Source organism: Bombus affinis, chromosome 12 (assembly GCF_024516045.1).
Source record: "Bombus affinis isolate iyBomAffi1 chromosome 12, iyBomAffi1.2, whole genome shotgun sequence".
In the NCBI taxonomy this organism is placed as follows: Eukaryota; Metazoa; Arthropoda; class Insecta; order Hymenoptera; family Apidae; genus Bombus; species Bombus affinis.
The window spans coordinates 9,052,888-9,072,146 of NC_066355.1; the positions used below are offsets into that span (position 1 = coordinate 9,052,888).

Genomic DNA, 19,259 nt, shown 5'->3' on the forward strand with positions numbered 1-19,259 from the left:
TTCAATTTTATCGTCTACGAAATCGTCTCGCTCGCAAAGACACGATATGTTCACAGAATTTGTGACAATCCTGACGTCGAAGAATTAGTTCGATGGCCATGGATCGGACAAGAAGCTATCCAGCTGCCGGAAGTCTTCGTCGAAGAATAGAATCAAATCCCCGAAATCGTAACAAGATGGTCATCCTCTCGAACTCCGCCATCGGAGACATCGATGAAAAGTCGTGAAACTAACAATGTGGGAAAGTAGCTGAAAACTCTTCGAAGCTCATAAAATATAAAATACCGATGTATCTTTGATTCGACAAGGAAGACGAGAAAGCCCGGGTTCAATCAATTCACGTGGCTCGCAGCTCTTTTCCCGCATGAGGGTAAGTCATATCGGAAGACTGAAAACTGTGTCTCGAGCGATGGAGTAATGAGCGATGGTTGATGATGGTGGAAAGTTTGCAAGAAAGATGGAGAGAGTGTGAGTAAAGGAAACAGCAATGTGACTTCCGCAGTTGCACACGCATACACGCATACACACCTCGCTCCTTCGAATTAATTTTACAAGAATAAGTTAGCGAAATGACATTATACGTGAAAACGAGTGAGGTGCTCGCTCCCGAAACAATCAACTGAGCTTCGTTTAGCGTTTACCTACCTACTATCTATACTCTCTATTAATGCTATACAACGTCGTTATTGATATTGTTAGGAATCGATCGATCCTTCTCCATCCTTCGCCGATCTCATTTACACGATACTTCTGGCATGACGATCTCGTTCAAGAGCGAATCGCTATCGATGGCCTAAAAATTGTACCGTAGAATCGCACGCAATGTTGATGCGATACGTGGCATCGAAAAGTACAAACGGTATTAGACCGAAGTCGTCTTGTTCGTTACATCAAAAGAAGTTACGCTGTTGGGACGTATTTGCTACATGTTGCTAACTTGATATTTGAGGGATGCATCGGTCGAGACAATTTTAACGTAACGCATTCGATCGATATCGACGTGTGCCGGTATTGCAATGTAGCGAAATTTTTGAATACCGAAGATCCACAGTGAAACGATCGAGTAACTCGTCATTCCTCTTCACTTCTGTCGTTCGATCGGTATTGTTCCTCCAATTTTTGTAGATTCGCTTGTAAACGAGACGAATCCTCCCGGCTCGTTGTCGAGTCGGATTTTAAACATTAATTGTCATAAGCATTCTGGCCGCGGGACTCGACGCGAGATAGCTCTATAACGATCTGTCTTCAAATTTAGATGAGTGTCGTTGGCAAGTAGATTAGTTTTAACGATGATATACTCTCGATGGCAGAATTTTTAGACGCATGTTATGGCGACCTGCCAACACAGTCGCTGGAAAGCAAGAATCAAAGCAACAGTAGCGGATTTTCCTTAAATGTAAAACACCAATCGTAGGGATTTCTCGATCCTTGATTTTGTCGAAGAAACTTTTGTACCAAATCTTTCTCATTTTCTTTTTCTCTCGTTTCTTCTTTCTTTTTCCCTTTTATGTACTTTTTTTTTAAGCTCGAACAAAGAGCTAAGAATCTCGTGAGTGTACCGCTCTTGTTGTTAGTCCCGAATTCTAGATTTTCACCCATGTCGGCTCTCCTATACCAAACACCGTCCACCTGAAACCTCGACATTCTCACCCACCCACAGGCCAACTGTACTACGTCGTGCACCTTTAGATCCTTAAGATAGGAAAGCCACAGCCGTAGATCGCGATAGAGGATAGTTAATTAGCGCATAGAGGAAGTACACCTAATAAATGATGCATTATACACATACCTATTATATATACCTATACATGGTGTTACTACCGGAAATACTTGAAGTAACGTTATTATGGATATTCATATATATATATTTAGTATATACTTATACATACATACGTACGTACATATATTATATATACATATACACGTTAGCGACGTACGTCGGTGGTATACTGGCATTGATATTTTTATGGTTTTAAAAAAAATACAACAACAAGAACAAATATTAGTGTCAGAAAGAACGACAGAACGAAAGAGAGCGAAAATGTGAGCGTGAGTGAGCGAGAAATAGGAGTGAAAGAGAGCGAGAGAAAGAAATATCGGTTGGTCGGTCGAAGCGCGGAAAAATGAAGCGCGTGTACATAAACGAAACATTGAAACGGAAGATACGGATAAACGGGATAAAATAAATAAGGGGAGCTCTTCTAAGCGTGTTATTACAGAAGGTGATTCGTTTTATCCTTAATGCGTGTCGAAGGATGGTATGCGAATATTACTATTGTTATCGTTGGTAATCGTTGGTCACACGAAGCGGTGATTTCACAAACGTACACACAACATACACATAGAGATAGACAATAAATTCTGTTCTTTAGTTAAGTAACACGCATATAGTTACATTGCGTTGTTCGGCTCGACCGCTGGGTAGGTAAGTTACAGATGTACGAACACGATATAACGCGATTAGAATTTGGGAAAGGTGTTTTTCAGAGAAGTCGATGGGCTTACCTAATTATGCGATCGTCCTTTTTGGTTGCCTCATGCCGTTGCCTTACGGTGAAAAGATCGATACTTGCCATAAAAAAGGAAAATTTTCATAAAACGTTGCAGCTTTTTAACATTTTGATCGCTTCGATTTTAAGTTTCGTCATTTTGCCTAATATTTTTCCCCTTTTCGGCTCTTTGATCTTTCCTTATTACCGATGAAAGTTAAGCTCTGGGTTGAATACGTTCGATCTACGTTTTCAACCGTCTGACATTGGCGTGATGCAAAGCTACGCACAACGTAATTGAAAAAGCCGCGGACTATGCAAACTGCAAAAAGGAGGATATAAGGAAACCATAACATGCAAACATAAAACAAGACGCTTCGACAGTTAAAACATAAAAAGAGCTCTATAAGTCGACAAAAAATAGTAATGTATAACGTCCCGAAGACAATATCTTTAACGATTTTATTAAAGGAAGCTATTCGAGATTTACCTCGAGAGAAGGCCTACGTTTTGCCACGTGTGTCCGTGACGATAGATTGTAGAAAGATTGTCAAAGAAAAAAGGAGAGAGCGAGAGAGAGAGAGAGAGAGAGAAAGAGAGAGAGAAAAAGGGTGAGAGCGAGGATGAAATGACAGAGAAATGAGAAGTTTTATGATGCAGGAGTTACGAGAAAGGTGCTGTTTAGTTTAATCATTGTCGATCTTTATCCTTTACAGTCATTATGCTTTTATCTTACTTGAATCAGTGCACTTTCTGTTACATCTATTTTGCAAACACTCAAATCCTTTCCCTTTTAACTTCTCTACATACTTCGTTCGTTATACACTTATTTCACAGACTATATGATATTTTTCTTGAAAGATTGCGACGAATGGATCGGTTCATTTGGATTTATGAGATGCACGAAATTTCACTGCACCCCATGAGTTATTATTTCGACTTTCCGTCTTAGAGGAAAATTATCTATAAGAATATCAACAAATGCTGAACACAAGTACAAGGAATCGTCAATATCTGTATATATCATTCCCAAAAATCGTAGCCGAATCAGAGACCTTGAGATCGCTGGGTCGGGCATGGAATAAAAGAGAAACTTGCAATTCTCCATTGGGAGTATTTTCAGTTTGCAAGGCGACACTAAACGCACACTTGTCACGCGCGTCGTAATAGGTACCTCTTTCATTAATACAGATCACTCACGGTCTCGCTAGGTCTCTGATTGCCTGCACGGTTCTTTTACTTGCGAACTTATCTCGCCATAAATCTCTGTGTCGATAAATATCCTACTTTCCCCCTCCCGGAAGATGCATTAACTCCGCTTTGCAAATCGCACTATGCAAGAAATCCTTTTGATCAAACCTCCGAGTGCAGAGCTGTTTCTGATATGCCTTTAACCCTTAAAAGCTGTTATTATTAAAGAAAAATTTCACCCTGGTAGATCTTTTTTTATTTTAATAATTAATAAATTCAACGATACAAATTAGTAAATCGATAATTTTGTATTACTCGATGTTAGACGAAAAAGGGAGAAGAAGATTATTGTTCATAACGATTATAAATAACATTGCGATGGTATTATAACGAGATACAGAAACCAGCATGGTCGTTAAATCTGATCAATGATAGCTTTTAAGCGTTAAAATATTTGTTTCACGCGGGAGTGGCGACAAGTATTATAACGACAGACAGCCCAACCCTATCATGATTACCGAAAAGTATTTTTATAGAATACTCTTCGAGCCAGATATTTACATCGCGTTATATTCTATTCTATATATTATATTACATTAACATCAATGTATACGTGCGTGTACAAATTGTATATCATATTATATCATCCTACTCTGCTGGCAGATTTCATTGTAGTTATTATGCGTCCGAATGACGAGCCGACAACGTTTGTATTCGTCGCGAGACGGCAATTATGCGTTAAATTGATTATATATAAATCGTCCTTAAGGGGAATATGCAAGTCTTCCTTCATTTTAATCTGCACTATTCGAAGTTGGAGGATGTTCGTAGGATTTAGTTGTACGGCGTACCTGCTGATTGCGTTGTGTCCTCTGAGGGTGTGTGTTACTTCTACCCGAAATTATTTCCGGATAAAATCGCTCAACGACGATATTCTGCGTGTTTTTGAACACCCGATAAGTCGAAACATTGATTCGCCTAATCGTGGCCGTGTAAATCTGTAGATCAGAGCCGCGACGCGTTAGAGAAATACTCGAAGACTAATCTAACTGAATAAGCCGTGTTTTGTTTTACGATAAACGTTTCGAAAATTCTAAGAATAATTGTAAAAGTTCCACTTCATTTTATACTTGACAAATTTTTTTAGGAAATTATAAAAAATTTATCTTTGCTTGTTTTATTCGTATCGATCCTATGGTACTAATAGAACTTGAGAATGGCGTGGCAACGCGAGATAGATACGCTTGTGTGTTATAATTTATATTGTGAACATGTGTCTATACTTTAAATGAGTAGTTACGTTTACGTCGGAAGTAGACTGTGAGCGAACCGTAACATTTTCATATAGGTTTGATACACCGATGATCTAGCCGAAGTTAAAATTGTTATAGTCGAGAGTTGCATAGGATCCCTTTGTTTCAGAAAGATTAAGAGAATCTCAAAGATCGAGATTCTATGGATTAATTTCATCTGTCCTCTTCCTAAAATCCTATGCATTTCTTCGAGTCCTTCGCTTTGGTTGATTCCAGTTGTTCTAAAGTTTGCTAAAGTTTCTCAAAAAGTTTGTTCAATATTCGCAGTACATTATAAACAATGTCCGTAATCGAACTTAAGGAACGCGTGCTTGTGGCTTTTTACGAACAATGTGAAACCGGAGCCACACCAAGAATGATCAAGGACCGCGTAAAAGAACAGGGGAAACGAAAACTAGTTGATATCAAACGAGTTGAATGATGCAAAGGTAATCAAATAAATATATGTACATTGCTAGATACGAAAAAAGAAACCTCATTAACTTAGGTGTATAATAATTGTAACTGTTAAATAAGTGTAACTATGTTGTACTAGTCATGAGACCGTCTCGTATCCTGATAAGCAACAGTAATTCATTGTACTCGAGAGATTCGGATTGTTGTTACGACGAGACGGTTTCTCGGATCGGTTGTTTGTTAGTGTAATTAAATATATATATTTTTCATCCATTGGCTGACGTAAAAGTACCCGCGCTTCGCAATGAGATCGAGAAAGATTATGAAGAATGATTTAAAAAGAAAAAAAAAGGACAAGTGAACCGATTGCGTGCATTACTCGCAAAAAAATTATAAAAATCGAAGCGTTTAGATACCGATTGCATCGTTGAAGCCCGGAAGATTCACGATTCGTTGATTAGAGAATTTCTTGATCGAGAAGACTTGGAATTGCATGATCGTGCAACGCTTTTCCTAGGTTCGGAGTTCGTTACGTGCCATCGTTTAAAGGGTACATAAAAAACGGTCAGGAGCAAATGACATTAATCAAAGTGTCAGAGATAGTGTCAGAGACTTCCAAATGATACTCAATCATCGCATCGCGAATCCTTTGATTTGCTAACATTATGTTTGCATACGAAATAGGCGCAATGCCTTACCATCTATACGCGTTAATTCCGAGGCATCTAAGGAATTTTTTACAACAGCAAAAGAGATGGGTTTTTACATCTATTTTATTCGATCTTCAGTTTAAGAACCGTATCAATGAAAATTGAACTTTCTGAAAAGAAGAATCAAATTTAAAAACAATTTCCTTAGGTGTCCAGGTATTACACGCATTGTAATTCTTCCCTCGTACACTCGCTACTGCTATCGTATGTATTCTTCAGTTCGCCTAATATAAAGCGAGCTAACATAGTAGCATTGCAGCTAGGCAGTACAATATATCGTTGGAACTCCGACCCAAACACAATGACGGTCAAGAATAATTATTGTAATAAGAAAATGTCTTTCATTACTTTATTGAACGATCACGAGTACAAGTCGTGTTAGTTAAACGAATATACGTGTGTATATCCAATATAGAAGGAAGTCAAAAGGAGAGCCATTCGATAGGTCTTTGGTTCTTCGTGGGGTGCAAATAACTTTAGAGGATAGAGGATACGGCGTGGAAATGCGTTAAGATGTAATAAGAATGAAAATTATCTTTGAGATGTATCAAAAAAGAAAAAAAAAAAATAGCGTAAAAACTAAGTCAAGCGAGGTTACACCGGAGATATCGCACTGTGAATGAGAATATTTATATTTTTACTTAGAAAAATGTTATAATAACGTTTGTAATGTCTAATTCCCATCCAGTAAGGAATGTTTATAACGTTATTTTTCTAGAGTAAATATCTAAATGCTTATTATTATGTTATGACGAAACGTGCTCTCAAGCGAGTATTATTATGATACAATGTATTATCTGTTCATTGTAAATATTGCGTTTGCTTCGATTACTTTATTATCTTTACGATTTCTCTATAAGCAACAGCAGCAGCATATATACATATATATATATATATATCAATATTACACTTATAAGAATTACTATTGTTCTTTAAATCTCGTCGCGAGTGCTCACAAGGATTGTGCACGTACAATACAACTAATGTATTTCTCGTGGTGTTCATTACAATTTTACTGCTGTAAATATTATTTACGTTTAAGTTGAAGGAATGAGTGAGTACCTCTATACGACTAATAGATAGGTGGCTATTATTTATCGCTAAAGTTACGAGAACATTATATTTCCTTGATCCTTTTAAAGTGTCATTGTCAGTGATTAATTTCGATCTCATATTAAAAAAGTTCTACTATGAAGATTCTTTGATTAAAACATTCAGAGGATGGTAAAATTGGCCATCGCAGAATAGAAAGAAAAGAACATTGTAATATGAAACAATCTCTTTCCTTTCGCTTTATATCTTCTTACCTTCGCTTGAAAGCGATTGGAACAGGAAAGACGAGAACGTTCTCAGTTAGTTATTATAAAACGTTATTATACGTCTTTTAACTTTACTGTCAATCTACTACGACCATTTATTCGAATATTCCTTTATATCTTCATAGAAGGTATTTTGTTCTCTACCTGCGGTACCTGCGATTGATGGTTCTTAATCAGATTTGCTCCACTCACGTTTCGTCGTAAAGTGGGAAAAAATGGAAGCGCTGGAAATTGTGGCGAGAGTGCAGTATGTATGGTGTTAGCTGTATGAAATCATGTTACGTGTAATGTTATGTACTGTAAGATTAGAATACATCATAAAATGGTGATGGCGTGTACTGCTGGAATGTAATACATGTATCGAGTTACCCCTAAATACAGCCATTTTATAATGGATGTTTATCTGAGATCCACTCCCTTCACTATTTTTACGTAGAATACGTTAAAAATATATGAAAAGAAGATGCACAACACGGGATATTTAAACACAAGTTTTAGATGTCTGACTTAGAAATTGTTTATTAACAAAAAAGTTAATACCATCATCCATACAAATTAGCTTCTTAAGAATATCTTAGTACTATATCGTATGAAATATTATTATTTTTATTCATATCCAAGTACTTCAAATGTTGAAAGTCGTCGATGTGTCGATTCTAAAATACTTTACGCAAAAAGCGACTCTTTTTTCCAAATGAAATGATGGGTTTCAAATTTGCACTCACTCACGCTCTATATCGAAATCGCGGCATTATACGATCGAATGTTCCCGTGCGTTTCACTCGGCGTTTGCGACATACACGCGACTATCTTATTGCGATTTTACGTTGTGCTAGAAAATACTTCGTGATAAGTGATGAAAACGTATCAAAAGATAATCGCGTTTTAAGTGTAACGATCCATTACTTTCGTACCGTTTATTGAAAATTAATCTGGAGATCGATCTTGTGACTGAAAAGTATGAAATGATACGGAATAAAGACTGTTATAGCAGCCACGGTGTCAACAACACTTTCAATAATGCAGAAACATAATAAGTTTGATTATAACAAAAGCTACATTAATCGTAATCAGATGATTCTTTTTTGCTTCTTAACGATATTCTATAAATCGCGTTGCAAGTTGAAATATAACATCTATTACACGAATATTGACACTGGGAGATACTTAGATCTTTGGCGTTGATTTGTAGTTCGATTAAGTATTATTACCGTTTTTTTTTATATTTAATAATAAAAGAATCATGATACAAAAAGCACATGTTATGTAAAAATAGAATAAAATCTACTATATATATTTCCTGCAATGAAACCCGTACAAAGGTTCCAATTGTATATATCGTGGATAATTTTTTTACAGTTTAGGATTTTAATGTATTGTATGTAACATTTAGTAGAATTATATCCTTTTTTTGAAATTCTTAATATGATGTTGACCGCGAAAATTCGTTCCCCCATTTAAAATAGAACAAATAAGCATCTAATTTTATAACAATACTGTGTAAATAATTCAAAAAAGATATTATCACTACTATAACATTGATTAAGTTTTCAATTTAATAATACATCAAATTTGGATTCCATTACTGTAAATAACTGTGAATAACTAACAAATTGGACAACCGAAATTATACAAATCTCAATATCCTGAATGATATTAAACCTATCATTACAATTCATCCTTGAGTAATGTGTACCTGTTTTTACTAGGTGCTAGTTTCTTAAATGTAGATTCTGGTGGGGTTGTAGGCACCTTAATTTGTCCAACAATTTGTGGTACTTCATTACTACTAGGATCTGGCCCATAATGAAACTCTCTGTGTAACTTTCCTGAATATAAATCTCGTAGAAAACCTTTTAATTTTCCTTCTATATGAATATCATGGAAGTTTGGAAACAGGTACATATGCCTAAAACTATCTATGGCAATTAGAGGCAAATCTGCCGGAGTCTTTCCTAGATGATGGAGAGGATGAGCAAATTTCACCCCATTCGCAGTTAAGAAATTTACATTTTCTGAAATAAGATAAAATATTTGCTTATCGTTTGGGCATTACCTTTTTAAATATCAATACTAGTACTTTACTTACGCTTTTCGTCAATTAATGTCCTCATTACTACATCTTTATACATTTTAACACTCTCGACGTCGTCAGGAGCATGAAACAATATGAGGAAAGGTAAAGCTTCCTCTGTTAATTCCTCGGCATTTTCAAATGTGATTTCCCTCACCAAGGGAACACACTTTTCTTGTGCCCAAACATTTAATTCATCAAAGTTACTCAAACTTCCATGGTATGTTTCATCTTCATCATTAGAAAGTGCCTTATCAGATCGGAAGACTATTATGGGTTCTCCTGGGGGGTGCATAGCTTTGCTTGCATTCCTAGTTGTATTCCCAACATTTAAAAATTGTTTAGAATTTTAATTTGTATACACTTATCAAATAAGATTATACAGTAAAATATTTGGAGGATAGGTTACTAAACATTCACGTTTGTATATGTATATATTATGCAGGATTTAACACAAAGAAATAGGACAGGTCTTTAAAACATAAAAGAAGAAAAAAGGGGAAAAAGAGGAAAATGCTGAAAGAATACAATTCTGTGAAGTCATCTAGATCATGCTCAATATTTTACTTACAAAAAGTGAAAATGTTGCCCAATTTCACACTTCTGAGTTGAGCATATGCTTGTTAGAGGAAAGAATAGAATAATTACATACATGTTATAGAAGCATTAAAAAAGATTTCCTTGGAGAACATGAGTCAACATATGCGAATCACTTATATATATATATATATAGCATTAGAATTCTTACCCAAACCCAACATGAAATTGGCAATCATCCTTTAGATTAGTGGCAACCCTTCTAAACATCCTATATTCAGGAACATCCTTTGTATCAAAATATCCAATGATCATTCTCTTTTTATCATCTAAGTTGGTTAATTCCTTTAAATCGTAAAATTCCTCAATAGGATCCTCTAATTGTTTCCTTATAAATTCTTCGAAAGCTTCTACTGATCGTTGACCTCTGTATTCTCGTTTGGTTGGCTGACCATTCCTTATTACTTTTAAAGTTGGGTATTTAGTAATGTGAAATCTTGATGCAATACCAGCTAGAAAATAGTTTTTTTAATTTTGTAATAAATTCTATACACACAAAGTTATTTTAATTTCTTATATATATTATTTTTTTTTTCAACTCTATTTACTCACATTCTCTTTCACAATCTACTTTTGCCATTACAACTCTTCCTGGTTCAGGAAATGCATTTCTTATTTTATTTGCAGCTTCCTCAAAAATAGGGGCTAACGAATTACTAAAACGGCACCATTGTGCATAAAAATTTATTAATACCAATTCATTTGTTGCTGAAACACACAATATAAAATCGTAATATTTTCACCGCTGTAAGAAGTTATAAAAAATTTGTATTTAGATCTTTATCGAAACAACTTACCAAGCGTCATATCGATATTTTGTTGAGTGAGAGATACCGCGCCTTCGTTTGCATTATTTGCTAAATTGTTTGGCAAAAACGTCTAAAAGATACAACACTCTATAATTATACACATTATCACTTTATATAATAATCTTAAGATACATCGAAACATATTTACAACGCTCGTAATATATCACATGATACATATAGGGTAGTTCAAATTGGAAAAGATTTATTAAAATAACAGGAGCGCATTAAAAATTATATTATTTTCTAATATAATCCCTTAGGTTTTGATTTTCGTATATTGTATCTTGTATTTTTTAAATTTGAATCACTAACAAGAAATATGTGCAATTATTATACTTGTATATAGCTTCAGTAAGTTTGTTTAATAAATTTTTGAGGTTATTTTATGCGTATGTGTACAGGTTATACCACTTTATAAACAATGAAATTAGGTTCGATGACATTAAAATAATACCAAATATAATGGGTTATGATAACGGGAAATGGACTTTCTAAAATCCTTAGGTTCTTAAATACGTGTCACACTACTTATTGCTAGCGGTATTCAAAAAATTTGTACCACTTCCTTTAAGACAGTACGATATATTATTTTGATTAATACTCACCGTTAAACAAGCAAATATAAGTACTTTGAAATCCAAAATATCACAGAAGACCAACATGATATGATCTTATAATATAAATTTGATCAAGCAACACCTATTTGAATAACCATCAGTAAGCAGCTGTCTATGCATCAAATGCCACGAATTTGCGGTACATCGATGCCTAGTAAAATATTCTCGAGGCATCGATTCAACAGGGATGGCACAGGTATCGCATAAATTCTCTATGTCAAGGTTATGGCTGTTTCGTTTCTTTGTTTAATGTGCTATCTGCTATCATTGTGTCCCATTCCAATACTAATCTCTTATTTCATTATCTTCACTTTCTCTAGTTAGTATCCTAGTATTTATGCGTCTAGGAACTTTTCATACTGTTGGAAGCATTGTGATATTTTCCTATAAAGTGACCAATCGTATTCTACTACGTTCGTACACATTGCATTAAAAGTTTCTAGATCATTTGAATTTACGGCGATATGTTATATCTTATGCTCGCTACAATCTTGAATTAAAAAATATAGAAAAATGCATTTAATTTCCTTTACGTATGTTATTCTTCTTTCACACAAAAGTATTGTACGACTTATATTTTTCAGGAAATACGAAAAGTATTTCTAACTGTATGATGCATATTATTCTAAAGTTACTGGTTTATAATCTGTGTAAAATTTCAATTAATTATTTATACAAAATCTAATCGGATGGTTAATTTACAAAAATCAATTGAAAGTTAAAAACATTTTATACCTTAAACCAAAAGATAGATTCAGTAGATTATGGAAAATCTTGAAAGCATCTTTTATGTAAAACCGTTAGGATCTTCCCCTTTTGCAAACTTTAACTGTTTAAACATACGTAAGAGGATTCGTTGCGGAAGTGGATTAAAATAATCGTATATTCCTAATCTCCGTATAAAAATAAATTATTGGACACGCAGAAAGCGACAATAACGCTCGCCGAGTATTTTACTTTGTTGTATGACAATGACTTCACAGATTTTATTATTTCCCGACAAAATTTCAACTACAGCTGGTTGAGTTTTCGGTCCTCGACTAAATTTCCATTGAACGAATACGAAGACTGTTTAGGCACTTGCTTGAACAATAATTTACGACTACACAAGATCGTAGCAAAATTGGTTATACTGTCGTGTAAACTACGGATTAACCATAATTTGCAACAAATTCCAACTTTCCTAATTTTTCGTTTATTTCATAGTTGTACTGGCTATTACTGTATTCCTCCTTCGCAACACAGATTGCACCGATGTGATGAAATCTTGTCGACATATCTGACTTAGTTTAACGCAGTTAAATCAGGTATAGTTAGACGCAGTCGCTTGACATAAGTTTCCGTCAATAGCTTTGTTAGAATGGTAGTCGGAATGACTTTGAATTCGTAGGAACCTTTGCGTTGTCGGCATTTTTAGTCCTCTCTGCAGGATGTATTTCGAATGTACCGATGTCAATCTTGTACCTGAATAGACCAGCCGCACGTCCATAACAGCTTGTCAAACAGTTGCTCGTGAATTTTCTTTCGCGAAGCTTTCGCGATAAGTAAAAAAATTTCAACTCTACATTTTTATGTGTATAAGCATGAGTGTTTGTACAAATTGACTTAATGTAGATCATGATTAACTTTAACGCGTAACGGCGACACTTATTTGCCGGCATTCTTTGACACTGGATCTGCTGCACCGTTGGATACTAGTTGAACAAACGAGTCTGTTGAAAGATAAAACCACACAATGCGTCAAGGGACTCTGCATCCGACGAATATTTCTTTTCTGAGAAAAACTGACACGACCAGGACCGAATTAATGTTTTTAAAATCGGGACTATTGATGCAGCCGCGGTGGCCCCCTTCATAGAAAAACGGGGTAGAAGGGAGGATATTGAAGTGAAATAAATTTATGTAAATATAAAATAAAATTTATTTTAATATACAGTTTCAAAATACAATTGCTTATTTTAATTTTTTTTTATTTTTGCAGATGTTTTCCTAACCATATATAATATAAATGTACCGCACATAGAATCCAGCTGAATAACACGTAGAAAAGGACATGAGGCGATCGTTTAAAAAATTAATTTTCTAAGAATTTTCAACCTTTTGCTCGTGCTCAGCCTAAACAGGTAAACGACGTAACCCCGGTGGGCAGCACTGACTTTTGCTGGGACAAAATGTCCTAAATTTTCCCTAAATAGAGCAATATTCGTTTAGACACACATTGCTCTTTTAACTAGGAAACTTCATTGACTGTAGTTTTCGTTCGCGATTGATATAAATTCATGCGATGAATTCGTAGTTAATTAATATTTGTAGCCGAATTAAGTATTAATTACTAAACCATTAAATCATTCCATTTCGTTGCCATGAGTACAAGTAGATGGAGTTCTACTGTAACACTGTTAATTGTAAGAACCTTTTTTTCGGTAAGCCGTTCATAAAGTTGGAAGGAAAGAAAGATCTACAAGAAGCCGGGGCATATTCGCGAGGTCGTTAATTTTATATCAAATCTCTTTTACGATCCTACCTGGAACAACGTGGGTCTACTCTGGAAAGAAGCAATTATCCATTTTAATTCCTCGTTGACTTGACATGGGGTGTACACGGATGTGTTAGACTGTTTGATCAGTCCGGCCATCCGAAGTCGTTTGGGTTTCTCCTGATTCGTTCCCGGAGGTTGGCACACAAATCATATTCAGTCAGTCGTAGTCCAGAATTTTGGCGTTTCTTTTTTTAACTTTCGTCGATCCTCGCCTATCGTCCTCTGACCTGCATCCTTGCAACAAAAGCGGTCGGTCGGCACGATTGAGACAATAGAGAAACCAGGACTTGTGGCCTACTAATTAAAATCTATCGGTGAAAGATGGGCCGACGAAGGGTGGACGCCGACTCATTTTTTTCTCCAACTATCGTCGCTTTCCTCCAAGGTGTCTCTTTTGAAGTTTACGCTGGCCACTTTGACTGCAGCGCAAATGCTTCTAAGACCAGCTACTTTTTTGGCTTCTAACTGGACTAATACTCCATCTTCTACTGTTGCTAAATGTACGCTTGAATCCTTCGTTCCTATCATATTTCAATTATTTTCTTGAAAAATTACCCCTTTTTAATTGCATAGCCTCATAATATTTCACCCACCCCCTGTCGTTTCCACCATAATTTTCGTCTCTCTACTATCCTTTATAGGTCGGAAACTTTTTGTTAGTTGTTTGCAACTTTCCCAACTCTGACCTGTGCACTGACACAACTGCTCTTTTGGTACGGCGCGATCATAAATGCCGAGTGTTGCGTAATGAATCCGCGTATAATGTGACGGCTCCCTTTGAACGGTAGATATTCTCACGGGTCCCATGGTACCCCGAAGTTGCTCCCTGATTCTAGTTTTTATTCTGCCGTTTCTTTCCTTTTTCCTTCTTTCTTCGTCTCAAACGCAACAGGTCGTATTATGACGAGGGTGTTATTCCCTTCGAACGGGAGTACCATGAGTGACCCCTACAGCTCGATTCTTCCGTCTCTAGAGCGAAGCACAAATTTATGGACTTGGGATCGTCGTTTTGAGACAGGTACATGCTTTCCTCTTGTTCTCGCACCTTGCACGTCGTTAATTCGTCCCCACGAAAATACGTTTTCGGCATCTTTGATCATTTGGATACAAGTATGAGGTGGACTGGGGTTGGAAACAACAACGCGCGAAACAAATAAATTAAATATTTTAAGAAGTAAATTTACCTACATTTCTAAGTCTTTTCTTTCTTTATGAATACAATTGTTTCATTTATCGCATATAATTCAGTTGTATACATATTTTGATTTTTTACCTTGATCGACAATCTTGGCATTACCTATTCCAATGTTAAATCGTTATGATTTCTAGAATATCAGAAAAATACGTGAGTTTGAGAGAATAATACTCTTGTAACTCTAGTTGTTATTTTCGATTTCAGCCTATTTTATCTATATCAATATTGATAATCTACCGGCTTCCATCTGCAAACGATCTGTAATAAATGATTATCGTAACGCGACCAGAAGAACCTGCTTGTAAGCTACTAAAACCGTTCTCTCCTCGTCAAGTGATTAATGACGAAGCACTGTTTGGTATCCATTTGTCTGAGCCTGAGCAAACCAGAACAGCGAACTCGTACGCTAATCGGATTGTAAGACCTTATTAGAATCCGTCCAATCTTTCAAGAATAGATTACTTAATAATAATATTCAAATGAAAAATATGTAAATAAATCATAAATAAACAAATATCAGACATACTTTTCCAAATATTTAACAGTAGCTAGGTAATAAGTAATACGAAAATATTGTCTGTTGTTAGAATTAGCCTGTTTACGTATAAGATTGTCACAGATGTTTGGTAAAGTCTAGACTTTTGTTTAGGACCTTGTAATCCTAACCCGATTATCAGCTATATGTCAGATTGCGAGATAGATCCGACTAATCTTGTTCTGCAGCAAGCTACATGATCCGGTCAGTTTCAAATGGGCTTTCTTCTCTTACAGAGAAGTCGTGAGCGACCAGGTTACGCCGATCATCGTGTGAAAACTGCAAAGTCTCGCTCCATTAGCTGCGAAGACTAGTTCCATTGTCGGGTCTATTGTCGGGGAACGTGGCCCGTCTCTTTCTTTCTCTTTCTCGTTTTTCCTTCGCCGTCGTCTATTTCGTTTTTTTTTCTCCTTCTCCTTTCTCCTATACCGTCTCTTCTATGTTTTCTTCCAGATCCGAGCATAAGTTAGAAACCCGTCAAGACTAGTGACCTGCTGATCCCGATGATGCCTCCTTCGGTCAGGTAAATCGCGTATAAAATTGGCCCGTAGTCAAGAAAGAAAAGGTTCGATCCCTAATGACGTCTCCACGAACAAACCATTATCAGGAAAATGCCTTCCACTCATCATTCAGCGTGTAGGTGCCATTCGGAATTGTATGGGATTGAGAAAAAAGGTATTTTTGGTAGAAATAAACATTAATTCTTGTATATGGTATACGGTTATTTGGCTTATGAATTGTAATAAAATGTAAAAAGCCTTCCCTTTTCGATAATATTAAATTTCGTAAAAACGTAGCCCGCGATAGCTTACCACGAGCCTTTAATCTTTTACAAAAGAGCGTCGAAGACTATTATCGCCGAAAAAGAAATATATTGAGATTTATCTCGAGGTCTTTGTACAAAATAACGGTGCCGTTATTTTCTTAAACTCGCGCGAGTATTTCGATTCTTCGTGAGATCGATAAGTCGAGGATATCGAGAAAAAAAAGTGGAAGCTGTTGTTTCACGTACGGGCATAAATCTCGGTAGAGAATATAAGAAATCGGGGACAAGCGAGTTCTTATTGCGGACAAGCGAAATCTGACCTGCGTCGTCCTTCCGATTTGCATCGGTCCATCGCTTCTGAATGTCTCTTAAAAATGCGCGGCTTTCGCAGAAACATCGAACGTTCCAACGAATGCACAAAGCGTACTTTACACCCCCGCAGTTCCCTCCGTTTACCGATTGGATACACACTACTGTGTCCACATTGCATTTTCGATCATCGCTCCTTTGATCGCTAGTTTAAGAACCGAATTTTAAAGAAAGTCAACTAAATGTCCGACTTTCTTTGGGGATTGACAGTAAAAATATCGAATATTGTATTAGGTTCATGAATATGGAAGATCGTTTGAATTTGATAGGCCAGCAGTGTTCATTAAATTTTATGTGAAACATGGATTTCAGAAAGAATGGGCTTATAGAAGATTAAAGACAATCTACTTGGACATTTTTCTAATGCGTGAATTATCTAAAAAAGAATTGCAGTAGTTTTATCTTAAGAATTTTTCAATTATACTACTCGCTAATAAATATTTTCAAGAAACTACGTGAAGCTAAAATTTTATTTGAAGGAACATTTCGTATACGTCGACCTACCATTGAGAAAATATTTCAATTGAAAAAAAGAGACGATCGAATAGCAAATCTTTGCGAACGATAAAGTACAAAAAATAGTTAAGAATGAAACATTTCTTTCGAACCTCGTCGTTTCGTTTTGTAAATGTTGTTTGGAAATGTACACAGGAAAAAATTGATTATTTTGTATGAATACAGAATAATTACATAGCAACAAAGAGAGAGAGAGAGAGAGAGAGAGAGAGAGAGAGAGTGTGTGTGTGTTTTTAGAAAAATTCTCGTCCTCAGGGGATGATCGGTCACGTGGGAGTACTGTTTACTGGTAGAACAATTTATTTCTAGCTACGATGCTAAGCGGCTTATTAGGGTACAATGGCGAGCCCGTGCAGAGGAAGGTAAAGGGTTGTTCGGGGTGTTCCCGTCCTCTCTTTCATTCTTTCACTGCGACGTCACCACAAGATTTACGATGATATTGCAGTTGCAGCTTCACCAGCATTCGGCTGGACACATGTCAGACAATACTGTTCAATTTCCATGCTTTTTGCCAATACGCTGTTTTCTATGAACATGACAAACAATGACAAGTCCCCAGAGAATCTGTTTGTGGTCACTGGAAAATATTTTAGAAGATCGATGGTCTGGCATCTCTCTGTACACGTGACATCAGATAACGTTTCCTCGACGCCGGAAATTAATAATCTCTTTCCGGTATGCGTTTGACGCATCGCTCATGCATTTAATATCATTGTAACTTGCCGTTGCGGAGACTTCATCAAAGTTGGACGAATGTCGTATAAAAATAGCGAAGGACCTATGGACTCGCGATAAAGCTTTAATATATTCAGTATTTGGTTTAAATTTATGTTGCTTTGGAGAGACGCGTTACTCTCGTAGATAACAACGTCCTTCGTCAACTGACAAAAGCATCGATACCATCGAGACAAGTTGTTCCTTTGAAGCTGAATAAACAAGATTCTAAGGAAGTCAAGGAAAGATTATTCGATAAAAATTCACCGTATCTATGTTTAAAACGATTGAATAGGACGTTGACAGAAGACAGCGGGTCGGTCGTCAGATCTAGAAAATATCTTTCTTTGCGAGAGTTATCTTTTACGCGCCGAGTGCAACGTTTTGTCCTCATTCTTGCGCCAGCAGATTTGTCACAGTACCTGCAAAAGGCTCCTGTAGGCATTGTACATTCGGCAAAGAGCAATAGTGGTGGCTATCATTATATATACCTGGCAGTGATCAGTAACGCAAAAGTTTCATCACGTGGTCCCGCCAATAATCTCTTTACGACCACCATAAACCGACACTTTGACCAGCTTGCGTAACTCACTTACAATTGATACAATGTATTGTGAATGCGGTCTTCCAACACTGACTAAGATCTCTTATAGATTTATGGTACGACGTATACCACAAAGCGCACCGAGATCTTAGGAAACTGGTCTTCGTTATCGCGCGCTTCCGTGCATCAGAGCGATCGTCGCGGGTCTCTCCACGCTTTGATACGTCTTTGCAAATCTCGTCCGCCTCCATTCAACGCGGTCAAAGAACCTTTAAATACCGTAAAAATTTTACTTTGACTCCTTTCATCTAACTGCAATGCTTCGACTTTCCTAACCACTTGTTTCTACAGAATTTCGTCGTCCTTGCGTAAATTTCTCTGGGCGACAACCCTACGTCGCTCTCAATTATTGTTAAAACGGTACGAGCATGACGAACATGTTGAAAAGGAAATTAAAAAGTTGAATGATTTTGTGAATTACCTGAAGAAATATAATTTCTTTGCGCAAGTTTCTTTGCAACTCAGCCCTACGCTGTTACCAATTGTCAATATGTAAATGTTAAAAT

The 19,259-nt window shown here is 36.3% G+C and overlaps 2 protein-coding genes across 9 annotated transcripts in view; one reads left to right on the forward strand and one right to left on the reverse strand.

Annotated features, from left to right (window-relative positions):
• LOC126922727 (neo-calmodulin-like) overlaps positions 1 to 7,814 on the forward strand; it is an 85,918-nt gene extending 78,104 nt beyond the window's left edge. For all 7 annotated transcript variants that reach the window (XM_050735587.1, XM_050735590.1, XM_050735589.1 and 4 more), the window contains one exon: positions 57 to 7,814. In XM_050735587.1, coding sequence (XP_050591544.1) covers positions 57 to 88 — 32 coding nt within the window. In that variant the 3' untranslated portion in view covers positions 89 to 7,814. The remainder of the gene's footprint in view (positions 1 to 56) is intronic.
• Positions 7,815 to 8,951: 1,137 nt separating this feature from the next.
• On the reverse strand, positions 8,952 to 11,731 carry LOC126922714 (endoplasmic reticulum resident protein 44). 2 transcript variants are annotated; one of them, XM_050735567.1, is made up of 7 exons: positions 11,504 to 11,731; positions 10,887 to 10,968; positions 10,642 to 10,797; positions 10,241 to 10,541; positions 10,064 to 10,111; positions 9,508 to 9,803; positions 8,952 to 9,433 (listed from the first exon to the last, which is right to left on the reverse strand). In XM_050735567.1, the coding sequence occupies exons 1-7, from the start codon at positions 11,558 to 11,560 to the stop codon at positions 9,087 to 9,089; spliced, it is 1,287 nt and encodes a 428-aa protein (XP_050591524.1). In that variant the 5' UTR covers positions 11,561 to 11,731; the 3' UTR covers positions 8,952 to 9,086. The 2 variants fall into 2 exon arrangements, with proteins under 2 accessions (XP_050591524.1, XP_050591525.1); XM_050735568.1 differs by lacking the exon at positions 10,064 to 10,111 and having other exon boundaries at positions 11,504 to 11,721.
• Positions 11,732 to 19,259: the final 7,528 nt, after the last annotated feature.